Source organism: Manacus vitellinus, unplaced genomic scaffold (genome assembly GCF_001715985.3).
Source record: "Manacus vitellinus isolate BGI_N305 unplaced genomic scaffold, ASM171598v3 scaffold_15_pilon, whole genome shotgun sequence".
Taxonomy (NCBI): domain Eukaryota; kingdom Metazoa; phylum Chordata; class Aves; order Passeriformes; family Pipridae; genus Manacus; species Manacus vitellinus.
This window is the reverse complement of record NW_021939122.1, coordinates 3,158,816-3,181,766: the sequence shown is the minus strand read 5'-3', so window position 1 is coordinate 3,181,766 and position 22,951 is coordinate 3,158,816. Positions and strand designations below refer to the sequence as shown.

The following is a 22,951-nucleotide window of genomic DNA, read 5'->3' as shown; positions in this document are numbered from 1 at the left end:
CATGGAAATATCTCTTTCCCCAACTTCCTTTCTCTAAATATTGCATGTTATTAAACATTCTCATAATAAAATCGCACCGAAGAATTTGGTCATGGTAACCAGAGTGGAGAGCTAGTGCATAACCATCTTTTTTATGACCTGTTTTTAGGAGTACATCTGTAAGTTTTGTGTGTTTCATAAGGCTGAATTGAGTGAGTGAAGAAGATGATTTAAAATAAAATGTAACAGAGGCAATATGATACAAGTATTTTTGTTCTTGCTAATGGAAGTTGTGTCCTACAGCTTGTGTTATAACTTGTTAGGAAAGAAGGAAGTACAAATGAGTTTTTGGTAGTTTTCCAATAATACACAGCTAAGCCAAAGGTTTTTTTAACAGTTCATCATTTAAAAGTAGCAACATGACCCTTTTTTATTTGCTAAAGGAAAATATGAATGTAATGGGGGAAAAAAACCCAAACAAGCCTCTTTTTAAATAGTATAACTATTCATTGGAAAATTATAAGAACAAGACTTACATATCCATCAACTTTTTGCTTCTTGTGAGGGAAAATAGCTTTCAGAATATAAACTGGAGTAGCTACTTTTCTTTAGGTGTTAGGTACTAGAGGAGTTTTAATGAAAATCTGCAGATGCCAAACTGCATGGAGGGATTTGATCACAGAATGCAACAAAGGCTGATTCACAGCAAAAGAAGGCACCTGAACAGTGTAATACTGATAGGTTACATAAACTGTATAGCTGAATTTAAAATACATTAATAAATGATTTAAATTTGAATTCTATTTAATCTATTATTTGAATATATTATTTAATTATTATGAAATGGTCAAATAAAGTGTGTGTGGTTTATGGTGCTCTTTGTTAATTGCTTATATGTTCCTTAGGATCTTTGAGAAATTATGTTCTTTGTGAGAAATTTGCAGTAGTGTTATTTCCAGAGGATCTAATCTCTGGGTTTTTAATCGCTTTCAGGTCTCTTGTAGCTAACCTCGCTGCTGCTAATTGCTATAAGAAGGAAAAGCACCTTGATTTGGAGAAGAACTGGAAGTTGGTGGAAAAGGCCAAAGTTTATTACATAGCAGTAAGTTCAGCCTCTTTCAAATTGCTAAAATGTTTGTTACTATATTGTGAGGTTTAAGCAATAAGTATGTCTGTTGCATGTGGCTTAGGATGATTTCTTAGGAAGACAGGGAAAGAAAATGACTACTTCGATTTCAACATAGTTTGAGTTCTTCAAATTTAGATGTACAAATGTAGAAGTATGTTTTAGTTGTGTGCTCTCTTAAATTAGTGGGAAAAATCATAAGAACTAAACATTTTCAAAGCTTTTGTAGTAGTGCATCAAATTTACATTTCACATTTTCTAGTAAATTGTTGTGAAGGATGCACAAATTATGTAGAAAAACACTATTAGCATAATTATTCACTGCAAACAGTTTGAGCTTATTTGTGTGAACAATCTTAATTGCTATTTATTCCATAGTAATTACTATGGCACCTTATAACTCAATATTTCAGAAACAATGATTGTGACAAATCTCTTGAATGTGGGCGGTGGGGCAAACTGATTTTAATGATGAAATCTTACTTCTTGAATAAAGGGGTCTTGAGGATGGAACATTAGTAGATTCACAATTAGTATTCTTTTTTTACCATCCAGGATGAATCAAGCCAAAGTAATGTATTTGTGTAGATTACATTTTGACTTAATGGAATTGGTGAATTTGTTTTCGTCTTGCAAGCAAGCTGATATGACTGATCAAAATTAACAAACATAAAACATCTACAACAGATTAAAACCTCATAACAGGCATGTAATATATGGATTCTGTATGACAGCTGCTTCCATTCTGCTACCTGAGCTATGTGGGAACAGCTGGTAAGAAGTGTAAAAAATTGATTATCCAGGAGGAACAAGTTCATTGAAAATACAGTTATTTCTTTTAGGTAGTGTTAATGTCTCCTACAGCCTGTTAGTGTGCACTGCTGTAGGCTTTACATGGTTGTTATTGATTCTTGTGTATGGCCAGGACTGCCCCTTTATAACTGTCAAAAAATACTTCTGACCTTCTCAGTGTACAATGAAAATACATCCCACTGCTATGACCGTGTGTTTGTGCTGTGGTTAAAAAAATACGTAGGTATGTTGTCTACTAATTTTTATTTGTTTTTTCAAGTGTTCCGAGCTCTTTATTTTCCAAATGCAATTCTTGGGAATTAATGCTGTTGGCTGAATGAAAGGCTAAGAGTACAGTTTAAATAAAGGGGAAGAATGACAAATATTACCAAAAGTGATACCACACTGTTTGGTTTTTGGGTTTGTTTTTTTAATGTTACCGTGCTTACCAATGAAGCTTCCAATACACAATTTAGAAAAATTAAAGTTAGTGGAGACGCTTCAGGAAAAGTGGGAAATATTACATGAGGTGATAAACAGGTTTGTATTTTTTAAGGCATAGCCTTCATCTTATTTTAGTTGTGAAGTCATTCCTCTGTGTTCAGTCAGTTTGATCACTTAAATTTTGACGAGGTGATTCACTACACTGATTTTCGTATATATTAGAAGCTGTTCTTCAGATGCCAGTTCTGCGACATCCAAGCTTGCACTAAAATGAAAATAAACCCAAGATGTGTGTATGATAATGGATAGCTAAATAACATTGAAGTGCTAATAAATTTTATTAGATATTTGTAAAATTAATTCAGATTAGGGAAACATATGATTGCAGGAGGATGTGCTGGGTAAAGAGCCTTGTTCACACGTGTAGCAAAAGCATTCAAGGATGATCTAAGAGATTTCTAGGACAGTATTATCACTTCAGATTACAGATTGCATGTGTAACTTTACTTAAGGAAAGGAGACAATGTGTAGAACTGTACATGGTTCCTCATGCTACAGTGTGTTCATGCCCTTTTCTTTCATTTAGCTTCTTTACTTGTGGGTTTGTAGCAATTTATGAGATTAAACGAAACCATGTAGTGAGCAATTACCACTCCTGAGGTAGAGGGTAGCTCTCCAAGTCATTAATTTGTCTACTGTTGTATGTCTTCACTTCAGTCTTATTACCTTCCTTGACTTTGCACTGTGCATATGTTGCTTTTCATTTCCTTCTTTCTATCCAACTGTCACCTATTTCTTGGATTGCATTAGAGTGTATGTCAGTGACAGATACTTACTCTGGAAATCCGTGTCCTGAGATTATCAAACAATCTATTTTCTTGGCAGAGTAGGGCAGTTGTTGCTTTAGGACAGGTCTCTGATATCCTGTGGTCATCTGTATGTGCTTCATGGAAGAGATAATATGCTTTTCAATGCAGCATTCAGCAGAATGGTCCTCAAATGAAACTTAGCTCTGAAATCTAATCAATTCACAGAGGGAGGAGTAGGTACAAAGGAAAAGATAGTGAAGCCGTGACAGAACCCTTAAAGACAACTTCTGTTACCGTGAATGAACACAATACATTTATTTTAGCCATCTGGTAATCAGATCTGGCAGACAAATTAGAGAAAGACTAGCAGAGAATAGGACCCTGTAAATCACGGATAGAAGCAAAATGCAGAGGCTGCCCCAGCTTTCTCAAAGATGGTAAACTTTAGAAGTGTATCTTAATCTTTTTAAATTACTCTATTTTGTATCATTTAGGATAGGTTACATGTACTGTCAAACTCTATGCAATTTCTTTCTCTTCCCCAGATATAATTCCTATACTTGCAGTAATTTATACAGTTGACATCGTATCTTCCAGTCTGTCATATTCATTTCACTGTGGATCAGCTAGCTGTGCTGCTGGTGTCTGATTAGAATTCACTGTGAGGGATTTTATTTGGTTCCTACTGGGGCTAGAAAATGTCTCTTCCTCAGATGCTTCCCTTATTTCACAATAAGTTGAAAGTTATGATAGCATTAAGCACTGTCATTTAGTCTCTGGAATTGTGAATGGGACACAACCTGAGATGAAAATAATCATAAACTGGGGGAGGAATAGGCATGGCTCTGTTAATTTTTTTCTTTTTCTCTCTTTCTCTGAGTCTGTGCTTGCTTTCAGAACTTGCATTTTAGAGATCTTATGTGTTAGAGTTACATCTTACAAACTTGGGTGATAAAACTCCGTGTTTGTGCACCTTGTCTTATTTTCAGAGGCATTTAATAAACTGATGGTAGTACTGGATTTATGCAGACATCTCTAAGAATTCTCTAACATGTATTGTGTTGTGGGATTTTTGTATTGTTTTTTGGGTCTAGTCAATGTCTAACACCAGCTGAAATCTGTGGGAGTTGCTGGTGTTCAGTTCCTTTAACATTGCACACAAACATTTTGACACTGTTAATGCAACTTGCATGAATTATATTGTTTAACTATTAATTAACTATAGCTATGAATTTTCATATTTTAGTAAGGCCCAGAATGCAAAGATATTTTTATTGTCAGTGGTTTTGCTAAAAAAAAAAATCTGCTACTAAGAGTTACTTAGGAGAGCAGGAAAACTGAGGAGAATTTTAGTTGTCATTTGACTCCAGTGGGCATATCTGTGTTACTGTATATGTGTAAGAAATTTTGCACTTGTTCTTTGACAATGGGAAGAAAATGGAAAAGGAGAAAATGCTTTCCTTCATTAAAAGCTGCACTTATGAAATCTTAACCGTGACAATTGATATACTCAGCTTGCTCATACAGACAGCTGAATTTTAACTTTCTCCCTGAATTTGAACATGATTGTTAGAAGTATGGTGCTTCCCAGATATGTGTTTTCTCATGTTCCAGTTAGCCATCCTTATTTCTGCCGATTATTTGGTTTTACTCAGTTTGTTCCTCAGTCCCAACACCTGCACTCATTTAATGTGGATGGAACACTGTCATGTGATGCTCATATTATCTTGGTGCTGAAGTAATGTATGTCTTCTTTAAAGTTCCTTCTGTGTTTCAGTTGGGTTTTTTCCTAGGCACTTCCCTTCACTAAGCATATGAAATGGTGGGATTGACTGCAGTTAGCTTCCCAGTCTGTAGTAACTTGAGTCTTAGCTTAGAATGGATCAGTTCATTAGCTTCCAAAACCCAAACAGATCTTCTTTTAATAAAATGCTTGTCTCTTTCCTGTACAAAGGAAAATATTAGAATGTTATTTAGGGACTGTATTTGAATTTGTGTTTTGTGGATATAATTTATTAACTGAAAAAGTTGGTGCTATAAGTGATATCTCTCAAAACTTTTCTCTTTAGTATCTGCATAGACTGCTTTGCCATTTCCTGCTGAAAGCACTGCTGATGCTGAAACTTTTTTATAGCTCTAAGGCTTATTTCTAAGCAGCTGAATTTTGGGTTATTCACTTTGAGAACTGCCATACAACCTTTTATTAAGAGAAGATAACACTTTCACTCAGTCAGCTTTGCATGGGCTGTTGTTATTTCATAATCCTTAAAAGTGTAAACTGTTTTCTTCTTCTACTTCCATGTAGCAAATAATGGAGGTTTCTCAGTGGTGATGCCCTTCAGTTGTACCACGCTGAGTATAAAATTTTCTAATGCTGCTTAAATTTGTTAGCCCACAGTTGAATTACATTCAGCACCTTCAGCATCTTTTGTGCTTTCAAAGTGAATGTCAAGTGTATTTTGATAATGACAATTCTGATCAAGACCAGGAATTCTGATCTTAGGCTGAGTTTTGAGTAGGAAATGTCATTTGTTGCACCATGTCATAACAAACCCAATGTAACCTACCTGTCTACTGGAGGAGAAGTTTTTAAAACTCCAACCGCTCTGGTATGCTTCAACAAATACTGTGGTATTTTTATATTTATTTTCTTTTAATGCCTAAGTGCTTGTCTGAGCAGAGAGATACTGTGGTAGTGTAGTGGGCTTGATGGAGGAATTATCTGATTTCAACATGAGTCTGTCAAAACATAAGCTTAATGTCAGCAATGTGTAGCAAAGCTTAAATAACATTCTACAGTATTTTACATAGGGTTTGGCTATTCTACTCAAGAAAAAGTGCTGATTATTGTAACAATGTAAGTATAAATGAAATTTCTTTTGTACTGTCTCCTCCTTTCAAAGCCATATTCAGTGATGGCATTTTTATTGTAATTTACTGCTATGTTAAGTATAATAATTTACAATGGATTGTGATAGGTTTTTTCCTTTGAGATGTGCTAGGTCTGTGTGTGCATCACAGGAAACAAGAAACTGGATGGAAGCAAAATATTCCCAAAAAGGACATTTGTTTGAATAACTCCACAATAACTTTTTTCCCATTGATAACTTTTGCCATAGTGCTCTGGCATCAGTGTGCCATTTGACATGCAAAACTACTTCTCACAATAATGAATAGGTTTTATGGCCAGGAAAACACCTTTCTGAATATTTAACCATAGAGAAGAAGATGCAGCTAGCAACAGTTAGTTGTGGCCTTTTTTGATGGCCTGGGATAACATCTCCTTCCTGAAACCCACCATCTTGAGCCACTGTGTTTTCTGGACGTTACAGCAAAATTAGGATGCATTTGCTGTGGAGAGATGATAAACTCTGTATCTAACCAGGAAGCAAATCTGCCGTTTGCTGCCTTTCAAAAACAAATATGGGTGAAAAAAAACTTTCTCTCTCATAAATGCAGAAATCCTCAGCTTTATTTCTTTGGTTAAAATGCAAAAACAAAAAAGCTTTCTCTAAACTGGCACCAGCAGATGTTATGTCATCCTGTGATATATTTAGGATGTGGTGTGCATTATGCCACCATCTAAGGTATAACTTCTCAAGCGTAAACAATTTTCTCAAGTAACTTACATGTAAAAGTGAATTAGAGGCTTTTTTCTTATTTTTTTGTGGTGAAGTTTGGTCCTCAAGATGTCACTCTTTGAAGATGAAAGCTTTGTGCTTTATGCAAAAAAATGCATCATCAACTTTTAAGAAAGGTTGTACCTCCTGTTTCTGTAAGAGAAAATTAACGAGAATCTGTCTAACACTGTAAAAATATTTATTTCTAAATGTTCACCTCTATATTATTAATTGAATTTTTAATATGAAGAATATACATGCTTCCTTTTCAATCATTCTCCTCCTATCCCACCAGTAGCCTTTAAATTGCAGATATGCTTCTTCAGCACAGTAATTAGTGAAGTTCAGTCATCGCTCCTTTTATCATGTGATTTTTGGGTGGTTTTTTAGAAGAATGCATTATTAGAACACTTACACAGCCAGTCTAGCTGCAACAGCCAGGCGGCAATAGCAGTGCCATTTTTCACAAAGAAAATGTTGAACAGGAGCCAAATGTTTGGTGGCAGAGTCTGTTGCTAGGAAATCAAGTTCCTGAGGCGATTAATGACAAAGCAAGCAATAACAAGAAGGCAGAATTACAGATTTAAAAGAGAGGGAGAAAAAAAAGTGGTTGGTGTTATAATTACCCAAAGAAATCCGTACTCATTAAATTGGCTGTTTTTATGATTGACTTTAATTGGAGGTTAGCTCAGATATTTAGCTCCTTTCCCACCCCTTTAAACACACACATGCACATAATCTGTAGAACTGCAGACTTGTTTTTCTAAGCATTGAGAGGAGCTTGCCCTGTAATTTGATCCCCACTGACAGATGCATTTTCTATGCTGCCATTTTGAATTAACCTATTGTGCAACAATTTTCCTCAGCTCTGTTGAATAAAACATCAAGTCTTATTACCTCAGATGGATTTGATAGAGTAAAAGAATGTACTTCTAGCTGAAGTAGACTATTTGCAATGAGTTCAGTGATTTGAACTCTGCCAACAAGCCCCAATAATTTGTGATGTATACTTAAAGAATGAAAGAGAGAAGAGCCACGTGGGGGGTCTTTTTGGCTGTATGAAGTTCAAACACAAACCTCAGAGTAATATTGTTGTTTGTGCTAAGGTTATTCCCCAAGATCAAACCTTTTTAGATAAAGCATGTTAACTGAGATTTTTTACTATTAAGCAGATTGAGTTTGAACTGTAGATTCTCTTATCCCCAGTGGTTATCCAAACTGTCAGGCTGCTGTGGGATTAGAAAAATAAAAATAAATCCCTCTCTCTCAGAAACCCCAACAGTTGGATTTTACCTCCGAGACTTCTTTTGTGAAGAGAAATTTTCCCTTGTAAAGTTAAACTGAAACAAATGATGTTTTAAAATAAATAAAATAATTTGTATTCTGTGGCAAGGGGAGAACAGGCTTTCACCTTATTCACTTTCCTGCCCAATTAGAAAACCTTATTCAGTTGGTTCAACAAAATTTTGGCACAGAAATCGGGAGGCAACTGACCCTGACATTTAAATCCTGTCATGTTTCATCGCTCATATTCAAGACAATATTCCTTACTTGGAGCAAGTGATAAGTGAGAAAATAAGCGTTTACAGTACCTGTAAGTGAACATACAGAAGTTAACTATAAAAGCTAAATGGTGCCCCAGCTCTCCCAATTCTTAATCAAACAGTGAAACAATACAACTGCTCGTATTCTGACCAACAATACCCACATTACTAATCAGATACCAATGCCAAGCTGTCTGCTTTGTTAAATACCCAGGTTCCCTGAGGCAAGAAGACAGCTGCTATAACTACTATGAAATTTGGTAGCTCAATCTATTTTTGCTACCCTTGGGCTATCAAGCTACTGTTAATTCAGACCACCCCAATTGGTACACTTTAGGGATTTTTTTTTTCAAAGTGTTTGTAATTAAAATGATAAAACATCATTATTACTCCGAAGATGTTGTGTGCGCTTTGATTTGACAGATACCTACAGAGATAAACCCAGCATGTAATTTTCATTGACATAATGGTTGTGATTGCATTACCCTTTTAAAAGTATATTGCTTTTTAAAGGGGGGGGTGGGGAGAGAAGGGAGGGGGCATGCTTTTATTTCATTAATAGAATATGTAAATCTGTTGAAATACTAAATCAGTCTCTTGGTTGCAAGCTACTTGTGTGCAGAGGCTGAATTGGGCTTTGTAGCAGGCTGGGGAACGCTGAGAAGTGGCACTCACCAGGGACAGGGACCTGCTGTGCCACCTGCAGCTCACTGCAGAGACCTCTGCTCCCAGGTGCCTCTGCCTTTAGGGACACTGAGTCTCAAATCACATGTAAAGTCTGGGCAGACTTAACACACTTATTTAAATGTAAATTAAAAAGGGAAGACTTCATACTCTTAAGTGGTGAGGTGAGTCAATTGGAAGGGAAATTTTCACTGTAGGTCCCTTTGCATGTCAGGCTTTATTAGATGCTCTCCTTGTGAGAGCATAAGAATTTTGTCTGTTACCATGTCAACTTTCTTAGAGCAAAATCTCTCAACTGAAGCACCATCAAATCAAGGCATTAGAAGCTCTGAAACAATATTGGTTCTATCTTGAATTATTTTTTGTTTCAGTACTTCTCTGATAACGTTTTAGAAGAATTGTTAAATTAACACTGTTCTAAAGGCTAAAACTTGGAATTTGTGAATTTTTCTAATTTGAGTTAAGGTATTTGTTTTGTTTGCTGTCTACCAAAATTTACAATAAATTGGTAGTCACCACTCTGTGCACAGTTGATTGAAATGTGGGGTTCCTCCCTTCTTCTAAAGGACTTGATCTTCCTTACATGAGGAAATGTCATAGTCTGCATAACTCTGGAATATATATTCTTTGTGTCTATGTTATCAACTGTTACATTAAAAAAACACATAAATATTGCAGTAATTGTGCTCTGTTTTACATAAAGAAGGTTCATTTCAGTAAAAAATGTGCAAGTGTGTAACTTGAGAGCTGAGTTAAGCTATTTGTAGTAGCCCACTACTTGGTCTGAAGTGAAAATTATAGTTTCATTTATTGTTTACTCTTGTGATAGGGACAGTGCAGTTGTTTAAATAAAAATTTTTATTTTTTTAAAAAAGAGTTATGAAGAATTAATTGCTTTGGCATGAGCACTCTGAAATGATTGCTTTTGGGCTTGATATTTCAAAGCCAGTAACTTTTGTACTAAAATTATAGAATGTTAAAATATGAATGCACATAATGCAAGGGGATTCATATATACTGCTTCTTAGCTCAAAACCTGAACTGTACTGAAGGGCATTGATCTACTGCCCTTGCCAGGATAGGAACCTGCAGACTGCTTTTTGATTCTGCAAGAAACCATTATAACTTTGGAAAGTAAAAATGTTTTTGCAGCATGGATAATCAATATCGTGAAAATCCGTGTCAAGAAGATTTTGATTCTAAATTGTGCTTAGCAATTGTGTACTCAGAGTAAAAAAGCTATTTTGCAAAAATGCCTCTGCACAGATGTTCAGTGATGACATATTAAGCACATTAACAGTATGCCTTGCAGACTGAGCTTTTTGCAACTTTGTGATAAACTCTTTAGCCCTTTAGGAGACAGAAGGGCTGAGTCCTGTCAGCCTTGTTTGTTATCAGGTTTATTTGAAACAGGAATTGACTGATTCCAAAACCAGGCTCTGAAAGTTCATTTGAAAGCTGCTGAGAAGTTTTTGTGGTATGGCTTTATTCCTTCTCGTTCAATCAGCAGTGCACTTGGTCACCTTGGTAAATGTGCTTCAGACTGTCTGGTTTGGTCAAAAGAAAGAAGATCCTCCTTTTTTCTTTCCATTTTCCTTTAATTAAGGGTAGAATGCTTAAGGAAATACTACATTCTCTGAATAAGTAATGAGTGCCATTTTTGAAGTATTTTTTAAGTTGGAGAAGTGGATGTAGACAAGGTTTCTTTCTAAGACATATAGAGACCATCATGGTAGCAGGTAGGGCTTGATGGATGAAACATCATTTTAGCTATATGAACAAGATAAAAACACCAGCACTAATCCTTGCAGAGGTTTGACTTAAACAAAAGCTAAGAGCCCTTAGATTTTGTCCACAATAGAAGGATTTTGCTGATGCAGCTGCTGTGGAAAACCATCCTGGGGATTTACACTTCTTTCTGGCATAAGCACCCTAATGTGGAGGCAGCTTGTAACAGCTGCTGTACCAGCAGAAATGCTCTCACCTTCCCAGACAATCATACTTGCACCAGTGTTACTGTTGGCAGGACTGTGTTGGTTAAGGACAATGTGGTTTTCTCATGTTTCTAAATAATGTAGCTGCTTGAGCAAAATGATTTAGTAAAGACCTGACCATAATATTCACCATAAGTACTCAGACCTTATAGTCCATAAATATTACAAAGCTCTTTCTAAATCAGGTTTCCCATGTGTGGTACATGGCTAACAGCTTTAGTCCTTGAAGATGTGTAGATGAGATCTGGTTTGTTACCATTTTTTGTGCTGAAGTTACTGAAATTGTTTTGCAGAATGCCACTGCTCCTAATAGTTTTTACCGACTATGCTATTGCCAGATGCAATATAACAATACTTTCCTGCAAATTTGAAAATGGTGGGAAACAGCAGTTAACAGTATTTAGCATGAAATATGCCTCAGCATATGCCTCTGAACATGTCTTTTTAAGACCATATGGAGTATAATTGGTGCTGAACAACATTGAGGTGTTTTGTGAAAAGTAAAGGCTAAGCATTATAAAAAGTCATAAAACCTAAAAGAATGAGACAAATGTAAGAAGTGGGAGAAAGAGGGGGGTACTGAATATTCTGTCTTGCTCTCTGCGTAACCTGAAGTAAGAAACCATAGTATTTTTCGTAGATTTTTTTCTTCACAGTAGGGTTAAAATTAAGAAATTCAGCAAAACTGTGTCAGGTAGTGGATATGGAAGATGGTATGAGTAATTGTAATGAAGCAGAAACAACCTTGTCATCCACTGAGAGCACCCAGGAGAACACTGGCATTTATAGCTGTGCATACTATCACTGGCACTGATCACAGCAAAGTAAGGTAAGAATGAATATCTCCTTAAATATGAATTTCCCCTGTCCTTTGAGGACTGGAGTAAAAACTTAATACTTTTTACTCGTTTAGTTATTATTAAGATACTTATTTCCAAGAGACAATTTAGAATTAATAGACTAATGTGCTAAAATTTAAGTTCCTCACAATTTTATTGATTTTAATCATGAACTGTAGCTGAATGTAGAAAAAAAAGTTACAAACTGTAAGTGATTGGAAATTTTCAACAACATGAAGGATCCAATTTTCTCTGAAGAAAGAGAGAAATTTTCAATGAGCATCTATATAAAGGATAGCAAGTATTCATTCCCCAGAACCCGTGCTGTCCCTAAGTGCTTCTTTATGCTGCTGAGAATGGGCTGAAGAGAGTTTCTGCTGAGGACTGTAGATTCTTATCTGCCTAATTGAGCCATCATTTGTTGACATGAGGGAAATCATGTGACCTGCCTTTAATGCATTTCACAGGAACAGCAGAAGTGGAAAATGTAGTTCATGGAAGGGGAGCAGAAAATGTTAAAATTTTTTAGAATGGCCTCATATATGGAATACTGTTAAGTTTGTGTTGCAGCAGAGTCAAATGCTTTACATTAAATACATTAAATAAAATTGTCAGGTTTTAATTATCCTGAAAACATTGAGCTTCTATTACAAAGCCCACAGACTTTCAAAATATGAATTTAATAAGTTATTAGTTTTATCATTATGATGATAAAATTACAGCAGTAGAATTGAAAGCAGGTGTCATCTTTCTTTTCTTTTTAGCAAAAATATAGTTACAGTAATTATCCCAATTGCAGAGTTGATATCAAGTGTTGTACAATGGTAAAAGTAACAACAGAAAACATACAGTATTATTATTTAGTAGATAGGTATCAGAAAAAGGTGTTTAAAAACCCTGTAATAGAAGGCACATTCTCTGCTTTATGACCTTCAGTCACGCTCCCTAACCAAATATCCCATTCTATAGAATGTAGCATTACAGGCTTAGCAGTTGTTTTGTTTGTTTCCCAACACCAGGTTGAATTGATGTCATCTGTAAGCAAAGTTAATTTTAATTTTTTTTTAAATAAATGATTACTGGCTGCTCTGTTGATGAAGTGGTATCATAGGTCGAAAAGTAGGGGTGCAGCAGTAAAACCACTTTAGAATTATGTGTAGAAGTCATGTAACCAAGGAACCTGAGACTGATATCACTCTGGAGGTTGGCTTACCAAGGAACAGATAATCTCATTGTGCCTGTGAATTTTCCTATCACTAGCAGTCATGTTATGACTGACCTGACAGGGAAGAGTATGAGAAGAGTACTTCAGTCCTTCTGCTACTGCAGATCTACGTACGAAATCCTCTAAGCTGAAAATAGTTGACAGCTGGAAGAGTATTTTATGTGCCTTTCTTGTTTTACTCTTGTCTAGACATCCACTTGTGGCTACTGTTGGGATGTGATACTGGACTAGGAGGGACTTTGAACTGATAATTTGCTATTGCAGCTTTTAAGTTCAAAAGATCCATGTCTTGCACCTCTCATTCTTGATTTTTGACATAGTGTGAGAAGAATAATGGGAATAATAATGAAAAGTAAGACAAAAGTACTGGAGGTTAAAAAGAAAAATATAAATCTTTAGATGTTGGGGGGGGGGGAAAATCTCCTGGGCATGTTATAACATAGTGTCTTATTCTTTTGCATAAAAAGAATATATGTGTTTTAATGTTTTATTTTGAGAAATATTGTGATAGTATTAGTACAGTAGAGTACAGCTTACCATTTGTGAGCCATGGTAGAGCATTTACTGTGTTTTCCACAGTATTCAAGCTATTGGTTTTAGATTTGAAACTAGATTTTGTTAAGCTATAATTGTCTTAATCCTGTGTTACCAACCAGAAAGACACTCAACAATTAACATCTGCCCTGAAGGCAAATGTTTTAATTCTGACTGTACAATGTAATAATATGTAAGTAAGTAGAAAATTCAAGGGTGAATGTAGACTTTTCGTATAGAAGGCAACACCAAGCATATTACCCAGGACGTGAATTCCATTTTCTAAGCTGAAGGCTCCTTGTTTCCCAGTATGGGGGAATAATTCATACCATTTCCTGGAGTCTGGGATATTTTGGTGCTAGGTGACATTTGCCAGGAAGGAAGAACACTTGCACATTTCTTCCTATTCTCCTCATTTCAGCCCAGTTAGATTAGAATGTAGCAAACCTTAAACTTTGCTCTCGTTTTCTCCTTTTTACTCATAACATAAATATATTTGTGCATGTGCAACTGATTCATCAGCTGGCATTTGGGAGTAAATTTCTCCTCGTCCTAACAATAATTAAGCAATGTTTTTATGGTAAGAGGGTTCCGTTGTCATCTTGTCTTTTCAATCTTATTACTACCGTATATATTATGATGCTAATAGTAGTCACTGACATTTTATTTTAAATAGATACTACTTAATATTGCATCACTTTTACACCATGGTCTTGTCCTCTTGTTACAATTCAGCTACATTTTCAATTTTAACAGTAGCTAGATTTTAAATTAATAGAGAATACGTAGCTTTGTATAGAACTCATGGAAGCTTCTTCCACTGGCAGCTGGAAGATGCTTAAAACAAGAAAAGCAAACCAAAAAAAAGTCTTAATATTACTGAGTATGTAGGCCCTTTAGATAGCATATGAGGTTTTAGTTTTGGCAATTGAAAATATCCAGTGGAAATCCATTTCTTTTTTTAGTATATCAAGAAAAGGGGGATTGAGATGATGAGAATCTTGGTTTGTTGATATGGCCACTGGCAAAAAATCAGTATTGCAGAGTGACTCATCTGTACTAGAAGGGCAACAGTAGCCTACAGCCAAATAAAAAGAGAAATAAGTTACATTGTGTGTTTGCTCTTATATTTTGCTTACGTACCTTAATTATTTTAATTGAAGTAAGATTAAATACTTATTATGACATCAATAAACTAAAAATTTGCATAATGAATTAGGCAAAATCTTGGAGACAATCCTTTACAGATTTTTGCGACAAATCTAGAATTTGTTTATAGTCCCTTCAAGTTGAAGAGCTGTGGCTAAATATGGAAGTTTTGATGAAATGCATAAAGTGTGTTAGTGGTAAATTCTACATGAGAAGTATTTGCTTTGAAGTTCTGTTTGCCTTCACTGATAAGTTTGCCTAGCAATACTCAGAAATTATGACTGCCCTGAAATGGATGATGGTTCAAAATTAAGCCATGTGTAAATTAGGAGGAGTTAATATTTGCCTGATATGACAAATAAGTTTTAGGGCAGGCATAGAAGCAGTTCCCAAATTAAAATCTCTTATTTAAAAAGAATTAAAACCTTTCAGAAATCCTATGAAATATTGTTGGTTCTTCTTCCATGTCAGTAATGTTTATTGCCACAAATGTTTGAGAATATATTATAATAAACTATCCAGTTCTTCCCAGATGTTAAGGATTTTTATTAATGACTTGTTTGGCTTTGTAATTGCCATGAAGTTTTTTCATTACCAAAACCTGTGACTAAAAGACAGCTTTCCCAAAATTTCTCAGTACACTGCTTTTTATATTGAACTTTATAGTTTGTTTATTTTTCAAAAGCTCTTAGCTTGTAATGTCTGATATCAAGTATTTTTTTGTCTAAAATGCATTGTAAAAGGGCACATATGGTTGATCGGTCTTTGTTTTATTTTGCATAGCCTTGTTTGGCATAATGTTTCAAATAATGGAACACCACAGGTCCTTCAGCCCTAAAATACTCTCTGCTGTTTGGTAATAATGGGCCAGAAAAATTGGATTTCATTCTTTTGTCATCTTTATTCCCTCGAACTTGCCACATTAAAAAGACTGCTGGCATTTTGCAACAAAATCCTGGATTTTAAGTGTATGGAAGCAGAGGAGTTATGCTGCAAAGATGGTTGGTTTAGTCTCCAGAGAGAGATCCTTTTTTTAAATCTCCTTAGACCTCAACCTTTTTCACAATAATGTTCTCTATACTTTGTCTTTTATTTTATAGTTTAATTTGCTTGTGCCACTTGGGAGATTTCTGTTGGCTACTGTAATCTGATGTAAAATATAAAAATTCATCTTGTCATTCTTGGAATCTCTTCTGCTGATGAGCTGCAGGATTCAGTAGCCTAAAGTCACATGAGCCTTTAAAACTGAATCATGGACCTCACAAATCATCTAAAGAGCAGTAATGGTGCAATCTGCAGCAATTGTCATCCACAGAAGGTTTGACTTTTTTTCACAATGTGGAAGGAAATTAAATGAGAGGGAGCAAAGAGCACTTTATAGAGGAGTTTGAGCACCGTAGGTAACGCTACTCATGTTTTTATTCAACATATTTAAGATAATTTGTTAGGATGTGGGATACCCCATTTGTTTTACAGTGTGGTTTTCCTGAAAGGGTAGCACCAGTTAAGCACAATAAAGCAAACAAATCATTTTCTCTAGACATATGTGGTTGAAGTTCAGTGATTGTTGGTGTTAGGAGCCCCAGACTAGCAGTGGTTGATATGCCTTGTGCTAATGTGAGTGCGTGTGGTTTATGGTTCAAAGGTAACAGTAAATTTAAGTGTAATTTTTTTTCTCCAATTTCGCTCATATTTTTGTTATATATATATCAGAATTTTTTGTAAGAGATTATGTTCTAGTAAGATCACCCAAGTAATTGGTGCATTATGTTGACTATGCTGTATAATTACTAATTAAAATTTTGTTAAAATTTAATTCAACGCTGTCATATGTTCGTAATGGATATTTGAATTTTTAATATAAATGTTAGTGAGTTTACTAAAAATATCACTTGTCATCTGACTCCAGCAAGCTAATCCTAAAAAAGAAAGAAAAACCCAGAAAAGGTAATTTCGTTTCAGAAAATAAATTTTCAGATACTAACAAGTTAAATGCAAAATTAAGCACACTTTCAAGTTGCTGCTTTGTCAAAATGGATTTAGAGTTAGGGAAATTCCTGCGGGTTTAAGTGAATTCTCCCAGGAAGTGGTGTACATGACAGAAATGAAGAAAACTACTTAACTTGCTATGAAATGCACAACATTTATTATCAGTTTCAAACCTGATATTTCATGCATTTGTAGCTGTTTATGACTGGCTTGAAAGCCAGTTGGATGTCTGCTTTCAGAGGTGGCCGTGCTGCTCCAGCTGTGTTATAGCAGGAGTATTGACAGTGGTTTTATCTGAATGGGGCTGTGCTACTTTAAGCAGTGGTTTGTTTAGGAGTACTTCATGGTTTGATTGATCTTGATAGTTTAAGGTGCTCTCTAAAGTTATAGGAATGTAGTTTAATACAGCTGTTCAGGCATGGGTTGGACAAAGTTATTGTCATTGATTTTCCTTTTAAATTCAAAACCAAGAATTAACCCCATCCCCTTTATTTGCTTTAAATCAATGCTGTTCATTACATAAACTCCTTTCTTTCCCTCCTTTTTATGTCACTCTCATTAGATAATTAAACATATATAAAACTGGGATTTAGATGCTGCTTATGTTCTTTAAAATGTTTTCTTCAACAGAATAAAAAAGAAATATAAATGAGAAATAAAACTGTGGAGCAAAGTAAGAGCAACATTTACAACTCTTGAGCAAGCTGATGGAGTATAAGTGCCAAAGGAAGAGTAGGAAATCACAGCCATGCTGTAGGAAAATGTTCACAAAATACCCTCTCAGCCTTCAGTAATCTGCAGCTCAAGGTCTTCCTCAGATAAAGGCTCAAGATGTTGTCAAGAGTTGTTGAGGTTTATCAGTTTTTCACATGTAAATGTAAACAATAGTTTTTGTTACTTCTCCCTTTGCGGCATCTTGGAACAACAATGCCACGTGATTGTGACATCTGGGCTCTAAATTTTGTAGCTCTGGGTTTCTTACTCTGTCTTCGTACAGCAGGTCTGCCTGCAATCACTGAGTCTTGCTTCTGGTTCTCAAGAGCTGAACACTGTATTTCAAATGAGGATGTGTGACTGTAATTTATTCAGAATTATTTCCTGAACTTTGCTTTTTTTGTGGTTGTGAGCAATGAGTTTTTCCCAAGTAGGTAAACTTTGAGGGTGTGTCTGGTTGGGTTTTTTTCCTTGTTTGAGCCCCTTATATCATACCAGAAAACTGTTTTTTACTCATTTGAATGACTGTGAAAGACCAAGCATAGAATGGTATAAATGCTCTAATGATGGAGAATTAGAGATTAAAAGATACAAGAAAAAAAATCATTCACCTAGCTTTTGGGGGAAAGGAATTAATCAATTGACAGCAGATGGGAATAGTGCCTGTCTTGTTGGTCTGTCTGGTTTGGTGCTGGTGGTGAAGAAGAGGGCAAAGTGAATAAAGACTGCTTCCCAGAAATCCGTTTGCTGGTTTGTAAGTGGTTTCTGATAGTTTAGATTTCATGAAGTTGAAAATCCCACATGTAAAAAAGGAAAATCAATCTTGCTTATGTTGTTTTATACCATTTTTGAATTGGTATGCAAAGCTTTTTTTTTTAAGCTAATATTTTTGTGGTTTTGTTTTACATTGTTTAGGCAACTCACAGAGTGTGAGTTGGTATCTCCCAAGATTGTAGACTTGTGCTACTTTAAAAACATAAGATTACTGTATATCCAGTAGCAGTAAGTTTAAAAAAAAACAAACAACAAAAGACCCACAAAAACAAACAACAACAAAAAAATAAACCCAACAACTGCCCCAAAACAAAACTTAATAATTATAAAATGTGGGCTGCTGCACATGGCTTAGTGCCAGAACAGTCAATGATGTGCAAAGAATCAGTCATAGCCTGAAAAGAATTTTATCACAGTGCCACCCTCCTACACCTAACCCTGGCAGTTGCCTGTAGCTTTGCTCAAAATTAGGATATAAAAACCATTTCATGTTTTCACAGCAGCAAATATTGTTACTCATACAGGCTGTTGTGCAGACCACTTAGGATTTGTAAGGTTAGATTTATAGATAAACATAACAAAGTAATCAACAAATACTTTCAAAAGAAAATAGTGGGAAGTTGAGGAGGACGTGGTGGCCATGCACTGATGCTTTGTGGAATGTTTTTTTGCAGTATTGCTGGTTTTTCAAATAGTCTGAGCATGGCTTTTGTGAAGCATGCGTGGGCTGTATTTCTGCCCAGGCCTCAGAAGAGCATATGTGCCTTTAGATATCATCTAATTTAATTTCTTTTTCTTTGGATATGGTCTTAGTGGGACCCCACTATATACAATGCATGTGTTTTACCCTGACTGCCTGCCATGAGATCCTTTTCTAAATTTTTTTCTGTACAGATCTGCTAATCTGTTTTGCCTTCAAAAAAACATTCACACCTTCTTTGTGCCTGTTCTTGAATTACAGGAATACATTTGTCAGTGTAACCTGGTAGTAACTTTACACACACAGTCTGGTAGTAATAAATTAGTTTACTTATCTTGAGTGAGGGTGGACACACTGGGTGCAAAATAGGGTATGAGTTCCTGTGCCCTGGCATTATTGTGTCTTGTGTGGGACACAGAGGTTCCTGGGGCTCACCCCAGGGTTAGCTAAATTGGTATCCCATATGTTTCCTAAGCAGTCCTTTTGGGGTGCATAATTATATGTGGCAAAGAATTAAAGTCTTGACATGGAGCTTGTCAGCATCCACGTTCAGAATAGTTATATTTGCAGGAACTGAGTTGTTTTAGGTTGAATAGTATTGTATCACAAATGTTTCTGTGTATCCAGCTGACAGTCTTCTTCCCTCGTAGGTTACCACTCACAGGACAGCACTCCAAAAGATAATGCTCATACTTAGAATTGAACTCTGAAATGTAAAAAAAAATAAATAGATCCATAAAAAGGGCTAATGATTAGCAATAACACTGTTGCCACCTCAAGAATAGGTTTTTTCCTGTGAATCATTGTTTATAGTACAAGTCTGCTCATATGTTCTCAGGGAAAATCCGAAGAATGTTTTCTTAAATATACCAAACAAATTGAGTATTCCAGTTCTTTTCTTTTAACACAAATATCTTCTGGAAGACTAGTCTCTCACAAAAGTGGATATTGATGTGGTATCCATGTGGGACAGAAAAGGATTGTTTGAGCTCACTGAAGTGAAGTCTTCCACCCCTTTTGTAACAAATACAGACACCAGTAGATGAATGAGTGTTACAGCTGGTGCCTGTCGTGATCACATGTTCTGCTTATGGATCTTGTCTTACTCTAGATTTGATGTATTACAATAATTGAAGGAATAAACTTCACAGTGAAAGATTCAAGGAGTAAAATATACAGCTTCTATACAGGTTTGAAATGCCTCTCTTTTATTAAATTGAGGGCTTGAGGTTTAGGACAGCAGTATTTCTGTGGCTTTTTTTTATGAAAAGATTGAAATGTTTGTTCTATTTCTAGTGAGTATAGGTGGGAGAAGCAACATTTTGTTAAACACATGCAACTATAACAACATTCTGACAGGAGCAGTGTTAGCTTGTAAAAATTTCTTTCACATGTGAATAATAGATAAGGCTGAAGTCTCCCACTGAAGTTTCTACATGGCATATCCATTTCACAAAAAACTTAATTCTTTCATAATGATGCTTTTAATTCTGGTAAAACAAATGGGTTATTGAAATGGGTGTCCTTCATTCATATTTTCCCATATAGTAGATCCAAATGGCTCTTCTTTCAAGTGACCTGTGCCCTGTGCAGTCTCAGTATTTTCATGTGTGGTCTGCAGCCCATAGCAGTAAGAGCAATGTCTGTGCTGTGGAAAGAAAGAGAAAACTAACAGATGTCTCTGAATGCAAGGAAGTCTTGTGGAAGTAGAAATGGGGTGCAATGCTATCTGTAGCTTTGTAGAGATTTCTGTGGAAACTTGACACTTCTGTAGTGCTGGTGTTCCATACCAGTACCTCAGAGCACAATATCTGCCTATTGTAGGAACCCTGCTCTGTCAGCTAACATATTTATTTGTAAAAAATGCAAGGTCTCATATTCAGCAAGCCTTCATAAAACAAAACAAACCCATTCCTCCAAGAAAGCCAAACCCAAAACCCATGGAAAAAAATCCCACCACAGAAAATTAGTTTGCCAGTTAGTTTATATTTCTTATTATTCTTTTTTTGTTTTTGTTGTCACTCTAACATTCTACTTTCTGTTTTAATAGTGACTTTTTCATATATTGGGAACTTCATAGATGAAACCACTGTTAAATTGTCTTAATTTAACTTTCTTGTGAACTCAGTGCTTTTATTATTATTTAATAGTGTATCAGCATAAAATATTTCTATAGAAGTTAGTGGAAAAGATTATATTCTACTCCATAAGGCTGCCCAGATAAATATGCAGGTGTGATATTACTTTTTTCCTTTGAATCCTGTAGTTTCCACGTGTCTTAGGAGTAAAACATTGACAGCAAAAACACATACAGGACTAAAACTCTAGTTCTGTCTCCCTAACAATCTTCATCAATCAGTATAGCTGTTAAAGGAGTTAAATGCCAGTGATGTGTTGTTTGGCAGGACTGCTTCATCCTAAAAGCAGGTAGTCCTGTTGTTGCATTAACTGGTGCGATTCCTTACAGGACAGTTGGTGCACAGTATAGTTTCAGTACATGAATTTAGATGTGGTTTTTAAAAGTACTGTTTTACTTGAGTAAGTCTAGTCTGAAATCCTACATTTCCCTAGTGCTAAGCTTGTTTGTCCCAGAATTGCTATGTGTCTGCCATAGCATAAGGTGTTCAGGAGGAAGTACTTGATCTTGAAGACTTATAAGCAAAAAAAATACTAGTAGGGGTATTGCAATCTTACAAAAAAATCTCTGAGAATTGGCTATTACGAATCAATTTTGTATATGGGGGTAGTAATGGGCATTTAGGGTACAATTCCTAGTGAAAGGATCTTAAAATAGATTTTTGAGGATTTTTTTTTTTCTTTTTTATTTCCTGGACTTCTGAGCATACTGTAAGGTCAAAGGTGGAATTGTTGTCTAGATGTTAGATCCTGCTGCAGTGCTGGGTTTTTTCAGTATCCAGTCATGTACTGCAGAAAGTACTAGCAGGTTAATGTATCCAATTGTAATTTGTGAAAAGCTCAGTTAAAATCCACGAAGAAAAGCATCTGGTTTGTTACAGTCTTTCTGAACATTTAAACAGCTGTGTGTGCGTTTCAGCTTCAGGCTGATCTCTCAAAAATGTGTAAATGCATGCTTTACACAAGTCTGTCTTAAAATTCAGTTGTTTGCATTACTTATGTGCCCTTTTCACAGCATTCTCTCATCTCCCACTCATGTATAGCAAACCTCTGTAGTTATTCCCACTGATTAAATTGGTGCTTAGAGATGAGTAGAGAGTAGTGAGCTGCAGGCTGTGCTTCTTGTGGATCTGATTATGACCTTTGAAGGCTGGTGGTGGTTTGTGGATGGGCTTTTAATTTGTCTGTTTGAACGTGGAAGTCAGGTTGGCATTCAGCAATAGCATGCAGTTCTTGGCATGTGGCATGGAAGCCTGAACACGAATGCTTACAAGAGGGTTCTGACCATCCCTTTTATACTGGTTTTAGATTTGAGCTGGTCAATAAACTTCCTTTCCTGTTTACTTTTTCAAAGTAATAATTTTGCATCATGATCAAGTGAAGGGTGCCTTGGCACAGGAATAAACAGGAATAAACACTTAAACCTATGTGTCTTTGGGCCAGTAATGTTACAGAGGTGAAGTTTAAACAGGGAGGCAAGACAGTAAGTGGGTTTTTTTTCCACCTGCAGGAATGTACTGAGTGTAAAAAACATAACAGGCAAAAGGGATTACATGATGTATAAAAATGTTGGCCCAAGTAGGCACAACTGTTCATATAGTTAAGAGATGAATGGATGGAAATCATATATATTATCTTCCTCAAATTTTCTGACTCAAGGTTCTGAGTATGTAAATATGATTGTAATTCAGTACTTAATTGTGAAATTTGCTAAGATATTTGATCCTGAGTTTTTTGTGATGTGATATTACATCTATTTAAGTGTATACCACACCAAAAACCAAGTAACTACTTAGTGTATACTGTTTGATAGAAAAGGGAACTAAAGAAAAGCTTCCCTATCCTGACAAGCTTAACACAGAATTCCCTGAAGTCTGCCTTTATAGTAATATTTTGTGT

The 22,951-nt window shown here is 35.7% G+C and overlaps 1 protein-coding gene across 1 annotated transcript in view; it reads left to right on the top strand.

Annotated features, from left to right (window-relative positions):
• Window positions 1–22,951, top strand: part of ADK (adenosine kinase) — a 260,288-nt gene that overhangs the window by 114,191 nt on the left and 123,146 nt on the right. Inside the window, exon 5 of the mRNA XM_018069002.3 lies at window positions 973–1,081. Within this exon, the coding sequence (XP_017924491.1) occupies window positions 973–1,081 (109 nt within the window). The remainder of the gene's footprint in view (window positions 1–972; window positions 1,082–22,951) is intronic.